At 47.4% G+C, this 18,380-nt stretch overlaps 1 protein-coding gene across 2 annotated transcripts in view; it reads left to right on the top strand.

Moving 5' to 3' along the window:
- The window catches only part of Sdk1 (sidekick cell adhesion molecule 1), a 970,126-nt gene that overhangs the window by 835,627 nt on the left and 116,119 nt on the right, over positions 1-18,380 (top strand). For both annotated transcript variants that reach the window (XM_052754191.1, XM_052754192.1), the window contains 5 exons: positions 2,286-2,436; positions 3,335-3,572; positions 11,899-12,014; positions 13,911-14,100; positions 17,100-17,198. In XM_052754191.1, the coding sequence (XP_052610151.1) occupies positions 2,286-2,436; positions 3,335-3,572; positions 11,899-12,014; positions 13,911-14,100; positions 17,100-17,198 (794 nt within the window). The remainder of the gene's footprint in view (positions 1-2,285; positions 2,437-3,334; positions 3,573-11,898; positions 12,015-13,910; positions 14,101-17,099; positions 17,199-18,380) is intronic.

Below are 18,380 nucleotides of genomic sequence, written 5' to 3'. Positions count from 1 at the left end.
ACATGCCCATAATCCCAGCACTGGGGCTTTCTAGCCAGCCGATCTAGCTGAAGTGGTTAGATCCAGGTTCAGTGAGAGACCCTGTTTCAAAAAATAAGATGGAGAGTGATGGAGAAAGGCATCCTATGCCAACCTCTGGATTCCACAGGTGCACCTATATTGGTGCATCAGAACATAAAGACACACACGTATATACACAACACACACACACACACACACACACACACACACACACACACGTATGTATATAACACACACAACAGATGCATGGGGAATTCTGTAAGTAGCAAAAACAGTACACACATAAAAACCTTAAGCAAAATACACAGTTTGAATATCGTTCTGAGGCAGTGTGTGGTTGGGTGTTAGCTGGCCATGTGTTTCCATCAAAGCACACTGTAGAAAGGGCTCACTATGAAATAACCAAGAACCGGAGGCCGCAGACTCTTAACAAAGCAGATGTCCCAGGTGCCCCGTTCTGCTTCCCTCTTTCATGACCCTGGAGTTTCTCTTCTCACTAATCAAGCACTTAACATGGCATTTAACCTTTTGCTTCTAGATCCTGCCACTTCCCCTGGCAATAAATCCCCAGCCCTTACAGAGGGTAGCGTGATCAGGAGCTGTTAGCGATGCTATCGGTTCCCGCAACATCGGAGCAAGAGATGAAATTTCCAGTTATCACCAGATGTTGAGTTTGATAATGTCATTGTTCTGCCAGGATAGATACATTCAGTATAATCGGGGGGAATGAGGGAGTAAGAATGAGGAATTCAAAGAGTGAAAGGTGAAATTACATCTTCATGAAGAACATTTATTCAGTACAATACCAAAGTTAGAATTTTTTTAAGTCTAATGAGAGAGATGTTTTTGAGTCTATTCATTTGAACACTCATCCTAAGATTATAGCAGATGAGTCAAGACACAATATACTCAATCCTTAAGAGAAAAACATGTAGCTTCAATGAGCTGCAGGATTCAAGACTTGACGTGTGGATTACATATGACTGTGTAATTATCCCAAAGATCAGAAATGGTGATAAGAAAGCAATGCCCCTGTCTTAAAGTCACATTAATTTAGGAGATCTCTGAAACAAGCATTATGTGTTTTTTGTTATATGTAAATTCAGTTTAAATAATTATATATAGAGAAGACACAAGCAGGTGTGATGGTACAGGCCTGTCATACCAGCTACTGAGGAGGCTGAGGCAGGGGGATTGCAATTTCAAAGCCTTCCTGAGCTACAGAGAGGGCTCAAGATCAGGCCAGATAATATATCAAGTCTCTATCTCAAAAGTTAAAAGAGAGCTGAGAACATGGCTCAACAGTAGAGCATCTGCCTAGAATCCCCCAGTGAGGGGCTGGGGGTGTGGCTCAATAGTAGAGCACCTGCCTAGAATCCCCCAGTGAGGAGCTTGGGTGTGGCTCAGAGGTATAGCCCTTTTGCTTAGCATACTCATGGCCCGTACTTTATAAGAAAGTAGAGGTAATTCTGATTGAGGCCTCACATGAACTTTCCACTGTGCTATATGCCAGGATAGGCATGGGCTATGGCAATGCCCTTAACCATTCAAAACATTGGACTTTCAAAACTGTGTTTGGTGGCAGCATTGTGACATTGGGCTCTCTTGAATGATCTTCATCCCCTAAGGTTACCCTGAATTTGAGTCAGCCAGTGGCAACTGACCATTCAAATTTCCACCCATCAGCTCCATCAAATCTCCTTCACCTGGGAACTAAATCGTACTGAGTCACATGGCTTCTTGTTTTCCTATTGCTGTCATAAGATTCCCCCGAGAAAAGCATCTTAAGGAAGGAAGGGTTTGCTCTGACTCACAATTCAAGTGCAGGCCATGGTAGTGGCAAAGCTAATCCAGCAGGAGAGTGAGGCAGCTGGTCACATGGCGCCCACCAGCAGGAAGCAGAAGGCAGTGAATGCATGCTCTTCTCTTTCTCCACTTACATAGTCCTGGATCCCAAGCAGGGTCAGTGCCACCCACAGTGAGCAGGTCTTCCCACCTCAATGAAGCTACTCAAGATAAGCCCTGTAGGTATGCCCAAGGGGCTGTCTTCCAGATGATTCTAGATTCTGTCAAACTAACGGTTAACATCACCCATCACAGAGACCATAGATGGCATCTGCATTCTTCACCCACAGAGGTAGGTGTCCATGAGTGATGGCCTCTGTGGTCCAGGAAGACATGTGTGTGAGGAGCACCCGAGGAGACCTTGTTCCATTCTATTGGCTTTTGCTTGGATATAACACTGATTCATGGTTTCACCTCAGGTTTCGAATGAGGCAAGTGAACATCGTGGGTCCCAGCCCCTTCAGCCAGTCATCCCGGGTCATCCAGACCCTGCAGGCCCCACCTGATGTGGCTCCGACCAGCATCACTGTCCGAACAGCCAGTGAGACCAGCCTGCGGCTACGTTGGGTGGTGAGTTGGAGACTATGGGGTGGAAGCCACTACCTGTGCCTTCCAGGCCTTCCCGGGAATCAGAGCTTAGCCATACCACACTCAGGTTGTTTCCCTCATCAAAGCCAATCTGATTGTTAGACCACGAAGTATTACATTGCACGATTAGTGTAAGGTCACTGAGCAGCCCTGGATTCTTATTAATTGGTAGCATTCTCTCTTTTTGGACCTCATGGTGCTCTTTCAGGAAAGAGCATGGTCAACATAGAACCAATACTCAACATTCGTAAGAGAACCAGTCCAGAGTTTAATCAGAACATTTCTCCCTCAAAATTAAACCAAATTTATATTAAAGGAAATTATTTCCAGCAAAAGTCACTAAAAGAATTTTGTTGAATTAACAGAAGAAAAGTTTTCAGGGAGGGTAAAGCAGAAAGCTGCTGGGATGAGGCCAGGGGGATGTGGCTCAGTGTGTAAAGTGCCTATTACAGAAGCATGAGGACCTGTTCAGACCCCCCAGCACCCACATAAAAAGCCAGACATTAGGGTGCCCACCTGTTACCTTGACACTGAGGAATGGAGACAGGAGGATTTCCTAGAGTTTGCTGGCCAGGTAGTCTCACCAAGTCAGTGAACTCCAGGTTCAGTGAGAGACACTGCCTCAAAAAATACAATGAATAGTGGTAAAGGAAGACACCCAACATCACCCTTTGGCCTCTACAAAACATTAATATGAACATGTACACATGCATACGGCCCACATGTGTGTGCATGCACACACTCTAGAAAGTTCCAGGAAAATTCACCTAAGAAAATGGTTTCCATGGAGTTGGCCCCATAGGATGGGTTTGCTCTTGAAGACCTTTAAAGGTGACAGTTAGGAGGTGTCCACTCATGCCAGCCTGTCATTCATTGCCAGCCGCTGCCTGATTCCCAGTACAATGGGAATCCCGAGTCTGTGGGCTACAGGGTGAAGTACTGGCGTTCAGACCAACCATCCTCAGCGCTGGCCCAAGTTGTCAATGACCGGCTGGAGAGGGAGCTGACCATCGAGGAGCTGGAGGAGTGGACAGAGTACGAACTGCGGATGCAGGCCTTCAACGCCATTGGGGCTGGACCCTGGAGTGAGCTGGTGCGCGGTCGCACACGGGAGTCAGGTGAGAGGGAGGTAATGCAGCTACAGAGACAAGGTCATCTCTTGTCTCGGTAGAGAGGAGTTTGGTGGCCCTGGATTTCCACATCCCTGGGTAATAGAGTCTCTGTGTCTCACCTGTGTCTGAGTTGGTGTATTCCTAACACTGGCTTAGACAGGCTTTGTCCAACTGTCTTAGTGGGTTTTTTGTTTGTTTGCTTTCCTAATGCTGTGATGAAAACAGGCTGACAGAAGCAACTGAAGGGAAGAAGATGTTACATTGTTTCACAGTTTGAGACCTGGCAACAGGAACAAGAAGTGGCTGGTCACATGGCATCCACAGTCAGGAAGCAGAAAGAGATGGATGCTGGTGCTCAGTTCTCTTTCTGTTTTATATCCTGTCCAGGACCCCAAACAGAGAAAGATGCTGCCTTCTAAGTGGTCCTTCCCATCTTAGTTAACCCAATCAAGTTAACCCAATCCCTCATAGACATGGCACATGGCCAGCCAGAGACCAACCGACTCAAGATAATCCTTCACAGGTGTGCCCAGGCCCTTGACTCTTAGCTGCTTCTAGAACCCGTCAAGTTGACAACCTATATTAACCATCACCTACTCACAGCCGTTCCTTTGGATTTTAACAGGTGCTGGGCTTATTTTATGACTTTTTAAGTTAATGATAATGTTCATTACCAATGATAAAAGCAAAAAGCAGAAATTTCCTATGAGACGTCCTTAATACACCAGGCATCGGGCCCTGCTCTCCATGAATGAAGGTCGACAGTATGTGCAAGGGTCTGGCTGCAATAGGAAGTGGACCCCTGAAAGGCTCATCACAGGGGCAGTTGATATCTAATTCTTTTGGATCTGAGGTGGGGCTGCTGTTTGTTGGTGGCTATTCATTCAAGGATCCAGGCTCTGCTATACCATGGGATCAGTCACAAGTGCTAGAATTACAGGTGTGCACCCGCCATGCTCAGTCTGAGCATGGAGATGAGACCCAGGTCCTGGGAGAGCCACATCTCAGTCTCAAGGAACACCCTGATTGCACAGCACATGTATGGGAACCCAGCAACCCCCAGTAAGAGTCCCTGAAAAGTCATGCCATGTGACCAGCCACTTCTTGTTCCTGTTGCCAGGTCTCAAACTGTGAAACAATGTAACATCTTCTTCCCTTCAGTTGCTTCTGTCAGCCTGTTTTCATCACAGCATTAGGAAAACAAACAAACAAACAAACAAACAAACAAAAAACCCACTAAGACAGTTGGACAAAGCCTGTCTAAGCCAGTGTTAGGAATTTAGGATTTAGAGAGGGCTTTGCCGAGACCAGCCAGGGCCTCTTCCAGCTGTAGCTTTTATGATACCAGCGAGAGAAGAGGCCGATCCACTTGGCTGTGAGCACGTGGACGCACTCAAACCCTTTCATCTTCATCAGCTGAGTCTTTGTGACAGGAAGGGAACTGGAGACATTTTTAAAGGGTAGTTTTAAACCCAGCAATAGACAGGCCAAGAAAATATTTCTTTGAAGAAACAAAACTTAGGATAGAAAACTAGAAAGCCTTGGATAAAAAGTAGTTTTTGAAGTTTTAAATTTACCAATGGACAGAAAGGAAAAACAGCAAAATCGCCCATAGCAGCAAGAGCTGTGTTGGAATGGCCGCTGTGAATCTTCCCTGGCAGTTTGTGTGTTCATGTGTGTGCATGTCTGTGTGCATAGGTGCAGGTACACGTGTATGCATGAACATGGTGGAGGCCAGAGGTCAGCCTCCTTAGGGACAAGGTCTCGCGTTTACTCGGAATTCACCAATTACTCTAGACTGGCTGGCCAGTGAGCACTGAGGATCTTTCTGTCTCAGTGTCCCCAGAACTGGGATTACAATTGAGAACCATCACACCTGGCTTTTTTCCTTATGTGTATAGGTGTTTTGCCTGCCTGTATGTATGTCTTGTGTGCCTGGTACCTGCCAAGTCCAGAAAAGGGCATCAGACCCCATGGAACTGTAGTTATAGGCCATTGTAAACTGCTCTGTTGGTGCTAGGAATTGAACCTGCGTCCTCTGGAAGAGCAGCCAGTGCTCTTAACTCCTGAACCATCTCTCCAGGCCCCATGCTTTAAAAACAAAACATGAGTACTGAGAATCAAACTCAGGTCCTCAGTGTAAGACAAGCACTTTATTGACTGAAATCTTCGCCTCAGCTCTTCACTAATCTTTTTAGGACCTGGCTCTTGATGCCCAGGCAGGGACAGGAGGGTCAACCTGGAATCCATGGTCCTGTGTGGAGACAGTGCTGTGCTATAGGGGACCAAAGTACCTGCCACAGAGATCCACCTGTGTCTGCCTAGGCTGTATAGGACCCAGATGACCACACAGCCTATGCCTGTGGGCTCTGATGTACACTGTATGTGTGGTCTGGATGCTCCCGGGAGAGAAATTAATGTACAAGTCTGATTGCAGAACTCCAAAGCACAAAGAACAACAACAAAAAAAAGTAGACAAATCAGGCATTATCAAAACTAAAGCACCGGGACTTTAAATAGGAATATCGGAAATATCAGATAGAAAAAGCAGAAAACCTCAGTGGGAAGAAAATATCTCCAAGTGCTATGTCTGACAAGGGGTTTGGATATGAATATCCAAGACCTCTTACTTCACAATGAAAAGGCAAATGATCCTGTTAAAAGTGGAGCAAATGTCTGAACAGACAGTTCTCCAGAGATGGAGACAAATGACTAATAGGCACATGGGAAGGGGCTCAGCATCATTAGCCAGGAAGGAAATGCAAATCCAAGTCATAAGGAGATGTCACTTCATATCCCTAAGAAGGTCAAAATAAAAAGTACAGCATAGCATGTTTGCGAGTGTGTGGAGGAGTCAGAGCTTTATACATTGGGTAGCAGTTGGCATGCCGCAAAATCTTAAACCCAGAATCACCACCTAAGCTAGCTAATCCTCACAGGCATGGATACGGGCTAATCTAATCAAGACAGTCCTCTACAAGTGTGCCCCAGTGTCTCCTGGAGAATTCTAGATCCTGTCAAGTTGACAACCGATATCAGTCATCACAACACCCAAGAAAACTGAACACCTATGTCTACCAGAACATGCCCACAAGAGTTCATAGCAAAAAGTAGCAAGAACCCACTTGTCCATCAATTGATGAAGGGATAAAGGAAAAGCTCTATGTGTCCATGCAAAGGAGGGATCAACAATAAGAGGAGTGGGATGCTTGTGCTTGCAATTATGTGGGTGCACCTTGAAAAAAAGAATTAAGTGAAAGAAATCAGATGCAATGTACCACAGCATACATGGTTCCTCCACACAGGACATGCCCAGTGCAAACAAAAATATAGACACGGGGAATAGACCCAGCTGTGTTGGCCTAAAGAAGGTTTGAGAGGAGTGGAGAGTGACCAGCAGCGGGTGTGGGCTTCCACTTTGATGGCAGCTCTGTATTCTGTACCAGGTGAATTATAACACACCCTGGATGGCATTGTGGTGTTGATGGCACTGAGGACTCAGCTCCTTCACCTGCACCCCTACCCCGCCTTCTGAATGGAGCTCTCAGAGCCCCCTGCAGTGGGAGCCTCCTCCCTCAGGCCAGCATGCCTTCCCCAGTTGTAGCAATTTGGACTCTTCATTTTAGTAATTTCTCCTTTTTGAGACAGATTCTCACGTAGTCCAGACTTAGCTTTGAACTCTCTATGTAGCAGAGGGTAACCTTGAACTCCTAATCTAATTGTGCTCTCTCCCTGGTACTGAGATTACAGGTGAATTAGCACCACACCCAGTTTTTCAGTGCTAGAGGTCAGACCTGGGGCTTTCATCCATGCTAGGTGAGCCGCGCTACCAGCTCAGCTGCAGCCTCAGTGCCTGTTTTCTGTAGGTTTGATTCGCTTATTTCTGTGGCTCTACCAATACCCAACACTTACCCTCCCCATAGAGAGACCCGTCCTGACAGGCATGGCTCATCATTCCTGTTGGGCACAGAGTCACAGGAGCTGATTCCAGGAGCTGCCCTGCAGGTTGGGGAGTGTGCCCTGGAGTGAACTGGGGAGGAGACCGAAGCCACTGACCTCTGTCTAAACAATCTCACATCAGTTAATCGAAACAGTCTTGCCCAAGACTTAAAAATGTCACCAGGGCCAGCAAGAAAAGGCACTTGTCCACCAAGCTTGATAACCTGAGTTCAGTCCCTAGGAGCCACAGAATAGAGGGAACTGATTGCTGCTCCTGGTTGTCCTCTGAGCTCCACGTGCATGCTATGGCGTGTGAAGTCCTACCCACAAGTATGTGCACATGTGTGCACACACACACACATTTAAAAATAATAATAGTAAATGATCTCATAATCCACAGAAATGCCCCAAAGGGTTAGAAACAAAACCAAACAATCTGAACCACATTTAAATGAAGTTTAATAATAGTTTGAAGTGTGGTCTAATGGGTTCTGTGACATCCTGTGACATATTATAAAGATAAATGAGACCTGAAAAGTCACCACAAGGAGCAGTGGTGAACAGCAGGGAGAAAAACAGGTGGAGAAAGAGAAAATAAGCATGCTGGGCTATTTTGTTTTTGATGACAGGGGAATTTCTAAGAACATATCAAAATTTAAGATAAATTGGAGAAGAAGTGGAATGTACCTCAGAACAGATAATGGGTACAATTCTTCTTCGCATCTTTAAAAAAAAAAAAAAAAGGTAGGCGTGGTCCCAGGGGAATTTGAATCAGCTGAAATTTCAGTCTAGCAATATGTCATTTCCTGTTCTTAACAACCCTACCCGGCAGGCTCTCCCCGTGAGAAACTACAAGGTTCAAAGCTCAACGCTAAGTCACCAGGTTGCCCTGGCTCTTTGGGGATGCAGCCGGGCCTCCTGTGAGTGAATGCTGGCATTACCGCATCTCAGAAAATCAACCGTGGTTAGGGGGTCTGTAGTGAGAAGTAGGCGCTTAGAGCTGTCAAGATTGGCCTCACAGGAAACAGGTAGGGGTCCAAGAGGTGGACCAATTGGGTTGCTATGACGATGGCCTCTCTATATATACAGACAGGGACAGTTTTCAGAACATAGCACAAACATAGCAGGCATACAACATGTTTGAGATTTGCAATCTTATTTTAAATCAAGTCAGAAAATGGTGTCTAATAAACGGCATGCTTCCATGCTTGTCCCAATAGCAACTCCTTTGTTCTTAGTGATTCAAGGTACTGTTTTATCGCGCTTTAAAGATTAAATTAAAATAAGCGTCTGTGTAAGCTTATTTAATTTTAATTTCCAGACAAAGCCATACATAGCAGCATTTGAGGTCCCCAGAGAGCCCCTGCAGGTGGAGCACAGTGAGATGTGGCTGCAGGTTTCCAAACAGACAGGGCCTCCACTTCTGAGAACTGAGTCAAGCCATCAACAACTGTTGCACACACTTCTTTTAGGGAAACAAGAGCAAACACTGCTCACCCCAGACAGTGCACCAACCACACACCAAAGTGATGGTTCTACCCAAGTCCAGCTTGGGGAGCTAAGTGAATTTATTGGGCCCCCTTAGAGCGTGGGTGAGGGATGCACACATACAGCTTCCTTATTCGGGGGCATGATCACGGACACATTTGGGGGTGTCCTGGCTAGTGATCTGAGGCTGAGTGGTTAGGAGAGGGTTCTTTATGAATCTAGGAGGGAAGAGGTGCAATGCTGCCTCTGTGGTGCTGGACAGGAAGCTAGCATTCCTTCAGGGTGGACAGCCAGAAACTTCTGCCATGATTTCCCCTCCAGAAAGATTTCCTGTGGGTGGAGAAAGAGGCAAGAGTGGATGCCACCCCACACCCAGTGTCATCCCAGCAGCTTGCCCTGGTAGGCTGTGACTTGGATGGGACCTCCCTTCCTCGCTTCCCCTTCTCTTTATAGACACTGCTGGCTCTAACATTGACCGGATCCAGCTCCACAACTGTCTAGGGCCCTTATGGGTAATAGTAATTTGTCTGAAATTACTGTGGAGAGATGAGGACCCGAGTTCAAACTCGAGAACCCAGATAGAAAAGCCAGACATGGTGCTAGCCTGTAATTCCAGCGCTAGAGAGATGGAGATAGGAGGATCCCTAGGCTCGCTGGCCAGTCTGCCTGCTAAATCAGCAAGCCCCAGGTAAAAGTGAGAGACCCTGTCTCAAAAACCAAGGTGGACACTGCCCTGAGGAGTGATATTCTATCTTACACAAACACACACGTACAAATACAAACACTCATGCACATGTGCACACATAAACAGACATGAACAAAAGAAACATCTCAAATGGCAGCTTGAGTGACAAGCATGCTCCCTCACAGTTCCGGAAGCCTGAGCCTGGGTCCGGGTGTCCATAGGACTGCACTCTATGGGAGGCTCCGTTCTGGATTCCCGGCAGCCTCTGCTGCCCCCTTGTTTCAACGGTTGCATCTCTGTGATCTTCCTGGAGCACTGTCCTTGAGGGTTTACAGTGTGCTTGAGAAGCTTTTTGGCCTCGTTGGCAGAGTGGCTCACCCCACACAGCACTGCATAGACAGATGCCCAAGCCTTGTCACACATCCGAGATGTGATGGCCTTGAAATGTCTGCTCCTTCAGCATGGAAGCCTTGGGACAAGGTGTAACCTTTAGGCCCAAGTCCAGGGGAGCCTTTTGCTCTCTTCAGGCATCTTTTAAGCACTGTGTCAGCTGACCACTTGAGAACTCTCCCTGCTCTGTCCTTTCCTTTGTAGGCAGGCTTTGACATGTAAATGGGTCCATAAGCAAATTCTTGAAGTGGTGGTGATTTATCTACCAGAGTGTCTAACATTGGATATATTGCCATCTACAAATGTGTTGGGCTACATCCATAGATATCTTCGGACACACTGATAGAAAGAAAAAGAAAAAAAAACTTGTCTTTAAAGTTCACTGCTGTTCATATTCACATTGTATCTGATTCCTGGAACACTCCTCAAGACAGTCAGTGCCATCAAAGAAAACTAAATGAGGCAAAATTGCCTAAACTAGGAGAACTGAGTTAGGTACACAAGGGTCAAAAACCACAAGGACTGCCTTTAGGCAATTATGTAACAAAACAGTTTAAATGAAATGGAATGGGAAGGGTGTGGATGTTTGAGGCCAGCCTGGGCTACATAGTGAGTTGCAGGCCAGATTGATACTGATAACTAGCAAGTCTCATCTCAAAAACAGATAAATAATAATGCCAGGATGGTGGCTCAGTCAATAAAGTGACTTGAGTTGGGACCTGAGTTAGAGCCCCTCACCCATGTTAAAAACTGAATGCTGGAGCAATGCTTGTAATCTCAGAGTTGGGAAGGTGGAGACAGGAGGATCGCCGGGGCTCATTGACTTACTGGCCAGCTAGCCTAGACTAATCTGTGAGCCCCCGGCCACTGACAGACCTTGTTTCAAAAAATAAAGTGGATTATGACTAAGGAACAAAAACCAAGGTTGACACACCCCCCACAATAACTAGAATGAAATACAACTTTCTTCAGTCTTAGATTTCCAGGCCCAGGGCTGCAGCCCAATGGCAGAGTACTTGCTGAGCATGCACAAGACCCCCCAGTTCCATCCCCTGCATTGAAAACATAGAAAAGACAAACAAGCAGATCCACCTTAGTTCTCTGTTTATCTGCAGAAAGGGGTGGATAACACCTGCTTCTGCTGATCAGGAGGGATTAGACTCAATTAGAAATCAGAGACAGAACATTATGAGGCAGGGCTCCCCACCTGCCCCTCACCCACATACAGCAAACATCATCCCTGGGGTCTGGTCTTCTGTCCATCACCCCCCATCCACCTCCTCTGCCCAACCCTCAGGGACCTTCATGTTTAGCAGTCTCAGTGAGCTAGTATCCATCTGAAATTGAGGAATTCCTCTTCAAAGTAAAAGCCTGCAGCTCTTTAAGTTATTACCCAAAACAGATGGAGAGCATTTTCTTGCTGACCAGGCTCAGGTAGAATTGAGTTCTAAATACCCAGGATTTACGGAATTTGTTGCTCATATTAAAGAGATTTACATATGTGCTGTACACCTGCAGGCTTATCTGATCCACACAGAATGCTCAGAACCACTGCTGTTTCAAGAACAGCCTGAGCAGGATGTGTGTGTGTGTGTGTGTGTGTGTGTGTGTGTGTGTGTGTGTGTCTGTGTGTGTGTGTCTGTGTGTGTGTGTCTGTGTGTCTGTGTGTGTCTGTGTCTGTGTCTGTGTCCAGTGTGTGTATGTCTATGTGCTTCTGTGTGTGTGTATGTCTCTGTGTGTCTGTGTGTCTGTCTGTCTGTGTGTAAATGCCCTTCTGTTCATAGAAGGCTGGAGACTGTTGATGCAATCATGTGACATGTTCTTTTGCAGTCCCTTCAGCAGCTCCTGAAAATGTGTCTGCTGAGGCTGTGAGCTCCACCCAGATCCTGCTGACGTGGGCTTCAGTCCCTGAGCAGGACCAGAATGGGCTCATCCTGGGCTACAAGGTAAGGGTTTGTGATGACTCTGCTCTGCCTTCGGGGCTGGTGGGAAGGTGTCACAGATCTGTCACTTGGGCCAGTTCCTGACTTTATCAGCTGTCTTGTCTGGAAGAGATGGACTGGGAGAAGTGCTTTCCAGGCATCAGTCAGGAAGCAAATACAAGAGAGACCCTGACCAGCAAGCCAGGCCCTGGTTCTGTTCTGGCTGAGGCACCCTGGGCCCTTGGACCATGAATGGATGCAGCTTCTGTCACCTACTGTCAAATGAGAATGACTACAGTGGTCACTTCCCAGAGTTGCTATGTGAAATTAGGGGCTTCTGGGAAATGGTCCCTGCTTCTCTGAGTGCTGATTTGTGATGGCCCTAGGTGGGGCTGTCCTCTGTTAGGGTTGGACTTACCCTTGCTTCTCCCGATCCATCTTAAGCTTCTACCAAGAATCTTCAAAACCGCCTATTGCTTTCTCCTCTCTCAAACATGCCCAATACAATTCCCTGGCTCTGTATCTAGCTCCAATCTCCCAAGCAACACAATGGACTTCTCTGGATCTAGTTGATAATGTGATGCTGCTCTCATGGGACAATCTGCTAGACTGGAGCAGTAGAGCACCTGCCTAGAATCCCCCAGTGAGGGGCTGGGGTGTGGCTCAGTGGTAGAGCACCTGCCTAGAATCCCCCAGTGAGGGGCTGGGGTGTGGCTTGATGACCAGTTGCTTGTCTAGCCTTCATTAGTCCCTGGATTCAATCCCTAGTACAACAATAAGAAAATGCCTCCCACATATCCTCAATGGATTTTAGGCATTTTCTCTCTTGTCTTTCAGTAACTGGTTTTGTATGGCTTTTTTTCTGCTCTGGGGACGGAGTGTGGGGGTGGGGAACACCTTTTTATGATCAGACAGGCTCTCCCACGATAGCCCAGACTGGCCTAGAACTCATTATGCAGCATCAGCTGACCTTGAACTCATAGCAGTCTTCCTGTCTGGTCTTGCAAAGTGCTGGGATGAGATGCTTCCCTCCCATGCCCTGCTGTCTTTCTGTCATTAAATCCCAATTGCTTTCCTCTGACCTGCGCTCAGATGCATTCCCTCTCCATAAGTATTCTAATGGCTCCGTTCAGGATCCGTGCTGTGTGACACACCCAGGGAACATGGTGATCCAGAGTTTATGACAGAGACATGACAAGTCTCCTGCTCCATGGTGGCAGCCCTGTTGGGTGGGTTCAGTGGACAGAGCTCCATGCCGCACCTCCTACTTCCCTTGGGAAATGCTTCCTGTGCTAGTGTCTAATGTCTCCCCAGTGACCCTCTCTCTTAGAGCTTGTGGATCACTTACCTTGGAGAACAGTTCAGAGAGAGATAAGCTTAGAGGGAGGACTGAGGAGAGAAGGAGGAGGAGGAGGCCCTGGAGGAGCACATCTCAGTTCATCCCTGTGACCTGGGGCAAGCCTTGGGTTCACTTGAGGAAGAAAGAGCAAGTCTTCTGGGGCAGCAACCCCAATTTTTTGGAATCAAGGGATTTCATGGAGACCCAAGCTCCATTTATAGGAAGCAAGAGGCTTGTGCCCAAGACCAAGCCCATGCTTCAGTGGGAGCACCTGGCATGGCTATAGTCGAGAGCTTCAGATCTTGCCAAATTGTGCCCAGGCAGCCAAATCACCAAGCTGTAGGCAGAGCTGTGTGATTCCAGCCACTCTTCTGGAGTATAGTTGCCTCATGGCTGCCTTCCCCCTTGATGCCAGTGGGTAGAAATGAGATCCAAAACTCCCTTAATAGCTGCCCTTGTGGAGAAACCACAGTTGGGTGGTCCCTGCCGCTTAGTTCTGAGCTGGTACCGTGTGCACAGGGAGTCCCCTTCTAAGCACGCACTTAGCTGTAACCATCTGCATGTGTGTGTTGATGCTTCAGATTCTGTACCGTGCCAAAGACCTGGATCCAGAGCCCAGAAGCCACGTGGTTCGAGGGAACCATACACAGTCTGCCCTGCTAGCTGGCCTGCGCAAGTTTGTGGTGTATGAGCTCCAGGTGCTGGCGTTCACACGTATCGGGAACGGGGTCCCTAGCTCGCCCCTCGTCCTGGAGCGTACCAAAGATGACAGTAAGTACACGGCTGGCCCCGCTCCCTCTGCCTTAGTTTTCCAATCCAAACAATTTGGATTGCACTTGTTTTTAGTGTAAATTTTCAACCACTTCTTCTTCTTCTTCTTCTTCTTTTTTTTTTCTAGTTGAGGGAAACAAAACTAAATTGTTTTCCAGTCACTGGGTGTTTATGTGGCCAATTTGAGCCCAGAGAGGGTTTTTACGGCCTGATTATGGACTGTGCAGCATCTCGATCCTAACTATGCTGTGGGCAAGGGCTCATGAGGGTGGGCTAGATTATGAGACATGAGCCCATCCACTTAGTAGCAGCTCTACAGATCTAAATCAAACTCCTCACTGGACCCGGGTGTCCATTCTCATGGGGATGGCGGGTCTCACCATTGCCTTCAGATTGCTAATTGCATGTTCCTGCACAGAGAGCAGCATATTTGACAGCACCCAGGGGTCCCCAGGCTCTGGTGCTTCCAGATTTGAGTAACAAGCACATCTTGCTGGCTTTGTTTTTATGGAAGTCTAAATCATCAGTAAATATGTTTTTCCACTTTGCAGATGTCAAACACTTAAAGGTTAGCTCCTTCACACATTTGTTATTAAACAGGCCATAATGAATATGTCAGGGGGAAAATACTGATCTGCTCAAACACCCACCTCGGGATCGGAAGTGTCTGACAGGACGGAAAAAACAACAGGGTTGTTGAAGCTTCTCCTTGGAATGGCTAATGAGCCACAACTCCACTTGCTCCATTAAAAGAGCCCTGTCTCCCTCTTCCATAGTGTGTGGATCTGGCCTGGGCTCTGTATTACTTCTCATTGCTGTGACCAGATGTCTGAGAAGTAGCTTTATGGAAGGGGGTTGATTTGGGCTATTTGCACAGTTGGAGGGTGCAGGCCATCATGGCAGGAAGGCCTGGCGGCAGGAGCATGAGTCAGCTGGTCACATTGCAATCACAGTCAGGAAGCAGAGACATGGATGCTGGTGCTCAGCTCGCTTTCTCCTTTGTATTCAGTCCAGGACCCAGCCCGTGGGATGGTTTCTGTCACACTTAGGATGAGTCATCCCACCTCAGTTAGCCGAATCTAGAAAATCTGTCATGGACTTGCCTAGAGTCTGTCTCTTAGGTGATTCTAGATCCTGTCACACTGACAGTCACAACCATCACTGCTTCCGTGGGATTGTCCTTCAGCTGTCTCCAGGGTGAGGGGTGAGGGGAGATGGGCAGTACAGGGGAAATAGACAGTTGGCCATATTAGCTGCAAGGTGCACTAGTCACCTATGTGGGCATGCTTCAGCTTAATCCTAGGAAAAGAAAGTAAAGACATCTAAAAACTGTCCCTCAATGTCCACTGCCATCATTCTTTCTAAAGGACACATATAGTCAGGCAATGATTTTTTCTTTTATTGCTGTATTATTTATATAAACATGTCTTCTCTCTTCATTTTGACACAATCTGTTGTGCCTTGGGGACAGCTCAGAAGGTCATTGCTATGTCACCCTGGTATTATAAATGAGTCCTGGCGTTCAAGCCTGTGGCCTCCTTTGGGCATTTACTTCACCCATGTATAGGTATCATTACACATGTCCAGATTCACCCACCCAGAATGGACATTCCCCGCTTTCTGTTTCTGCATCAATTGCTCCTGGCCATTGCGTGGGAATCAATCCATGATTAAGTCTGATGAGACACTCTCACACTGGCCACATACTAACTTGCCTATCCATTTAAGCAAATATGTTTTATGAGGGCTGAGACCCTATTATTCAATCGTTCCACAAGACATCACTGCATTTTAAATTATCGGTGCACTGAACCACACAGAAGAATTATTATACGCATCTGTGAACATCAGCTCTTAAGTTTCTAAGACAGGGCCGGCGAGGTGAGGCAGACATTGGCTAGAAAGCCTTGGTTGTCAGTGTGCTTCCTCAGTGGTTGAGGGGAAACTAAGGGATAAATTACCTTGTAATGGTTACCTCTGTTGTGGCTATAACCAAATACCTAACAAAAAAAGCTTTAGGGAAGAAGGTTTACTCTGCTCAAGGGTATGTGGACCATCATGGTAGTGAAGTTTGGTGGCAGGAACATGAGGCAGCTGGCCAATTTGCATCCACAGTCAGGAAGCAGAGAGAGATGGATGCTGATGGTCAGCTTGCTTTCTCCTTTTTATTCAGTACAAGACCCCAGCCCGTGGGATGGGGTCACCCGTATTCAGAATGGGTCTTCTCCCCTCAGTTAACCCAATCTGGAAACCCCACAGACATGGCCAGAGGTGTGTCTCCCAGGTGATTGTAGATCCTGCCCAGTTGACAGTCAATATGATCCATCCTAGTTGCCAGTCACCTGCTCTACAAATGTCAAACCCAGCGAAGCCATAGGTGACCCTCAGGCTAGCGTTGCCATGAGCTGTCCTCTCAAGTCATGGAGGCATAGTTTCTCAGCATGGTTTTCTAAGCCAGATGGTCAGGATGCAAAATAAGGTGTGTTTTTCAGAATCATTAGGGAGTCGCATGGAGCCATTGAGGGTCCCGAAGTCCTTCACTGAAAACATGGCCTGGGAAGATGACAGAGTCTGCAAAGTGCCTGCTGAATAAGCATGAGGACCTGAGTTCAAATCCCTAAAACCACATAAAAAGCCAGATACAAAATACTATCTAAGGGGCTGGAGAGCTGACTCAGCAGTGTAGAATGTTTGCTCTTCTCCCGGTGTTCAATTCCCAGTACCTGTATTGGGCAGCTCTTAACTGCCTGTAACTCCAGCTCCAGAAGATCTGACGCCTTCTTCTGGCCTCCACAGACAGATGGCTGCACGCATGCAGCATATCACAGACACAGACACATAAATAAATGAACAGTTTTAAAAGGGTAAATCAATTTCTGAGACAGAAATTAAAAAATGAAAGCGTGGGGCCCCCTCCGAGGAGACCCACGTTCATCATTAGAGCATGAGGCTGGCCACAGAACCCTATACGACACCTGCCTCACTGTGCTTTCCTTTAGCCCCAGGTCCCCCCGTGCGGCTGGTGTTCCCTGAAGTGAGGCTAACTGCGGTGCGGATCGTGTGGCAGCCCCCGGAGGAGCCCAATGGTGTGATTCTGGGTAAGGAACACTGCGGTGGAAGAGAGAGATTTGCTTGCTCCTGTTTCTATCAGACAGTGGGGCGGGTGGACACAAATCATGCCAATAGCAGCATCTCCTGGACACAGAGCATCACAGACTTCTTTTGTTCCTGAGCAGGGAACTGAGGCTTTCTCAAGGAATGAAATTTACATTTTATTAACCCAGAATTCCCTCCATTTGTTTATGGCCCATGGCAAGCCCATTCGTAATCAACCTCCTTCCACTACAGGCTGTGCCGGTGGTTGTTTGGGAAATGGCAGGCTGGTTTTTCAGTCAGTGCCGACCAGGCTCCTGAGGGCACCTGTCTCCCACCACGAGGCTTGCGCTGACCCACGGTAGAGCCCCCTGGGATGACATGTGAACCTCAGGTTCTCAGCCTCACATTCAGAGACGCAGCTCTGAAAAGATGGATGGAAAACTAGCAAATTGTGTTTTAAAACACCATCAATACCTTTACTTATTTATCCTCTTACTAAATCGTATTAAAGACCCCATGTTTGTTACTATTGCCTAGTGGGAGACAGGACTGAGTACGGCCCACCCTTCTCAGGTCTCCCTTTGACCAACACGATCCCAAGTCTCTAACTGTCCTGCGAGCCACTCCTTCTGGATGGAGGTTGGGTGGGTGAAATGCTGCTTCACAGTGAGTCTGGAGGGGGAGCGACTTACACGGCCCTGGGAGCAGGGAAGGGACATCTGGTGGCTTCTGCCTGAGGGTGCAGACAGATCCAGAGCTGGGCCCGGTGGGGACCATGGGCAAGTGCTCTGCTGTGTGCTGGAGAATGTGGTGCAAGGAAAAATACGACGCATTTCAGGGGAAGGGTCCCAGAATACAGCACAGAGTACGACTGCAGACCCAAGTCACCAGTGACATCCACCTGGTCCCCACTCACAGGATGCTCTGAGATAGTAGGCACCTTCCAGGGAAATGATTTATCTGAAATGATGAGCAGGTGGCAAAAAGCCACTGCCATTCCCTGCTTTTGATCTTGCCAGTCTAAGACTTGGCTTGAAGAAAGTATTTCACTTTTGTTAAAAAGAGGTTTAGGGGCTGGAGAGCTGGCTCAGCAGTTAAGAGCACTGGCTGCTCTCTCAGAGGACTTGGGGTTGGTTCCCAGCACCCACATGACAGCTAACAACTGTCTATAACTCCAGTTCCAG

Source organism: Peromyscus californicus, unplaced genomic scaffold, assembly GCF_007827085.1.
Source record: "Peromyscus californicus insignis strain IS unplaced genomic scaffold, ASM782708v3 Scaffold_2__1_contigs__length_46816999, whole genome shotgun sequence".
Lineage (NCBI taxonomy): Eukaryota > Metazoa > Chordata > Mammalia > Rodentia > Cricetidae > Peromyscus > Peromyscus californicus.
The sequence above is the reverse complement of the archived record's forward strand: the minus strand, read 5'-3'. Positions and strand labels throughout refer to the sequence as shown.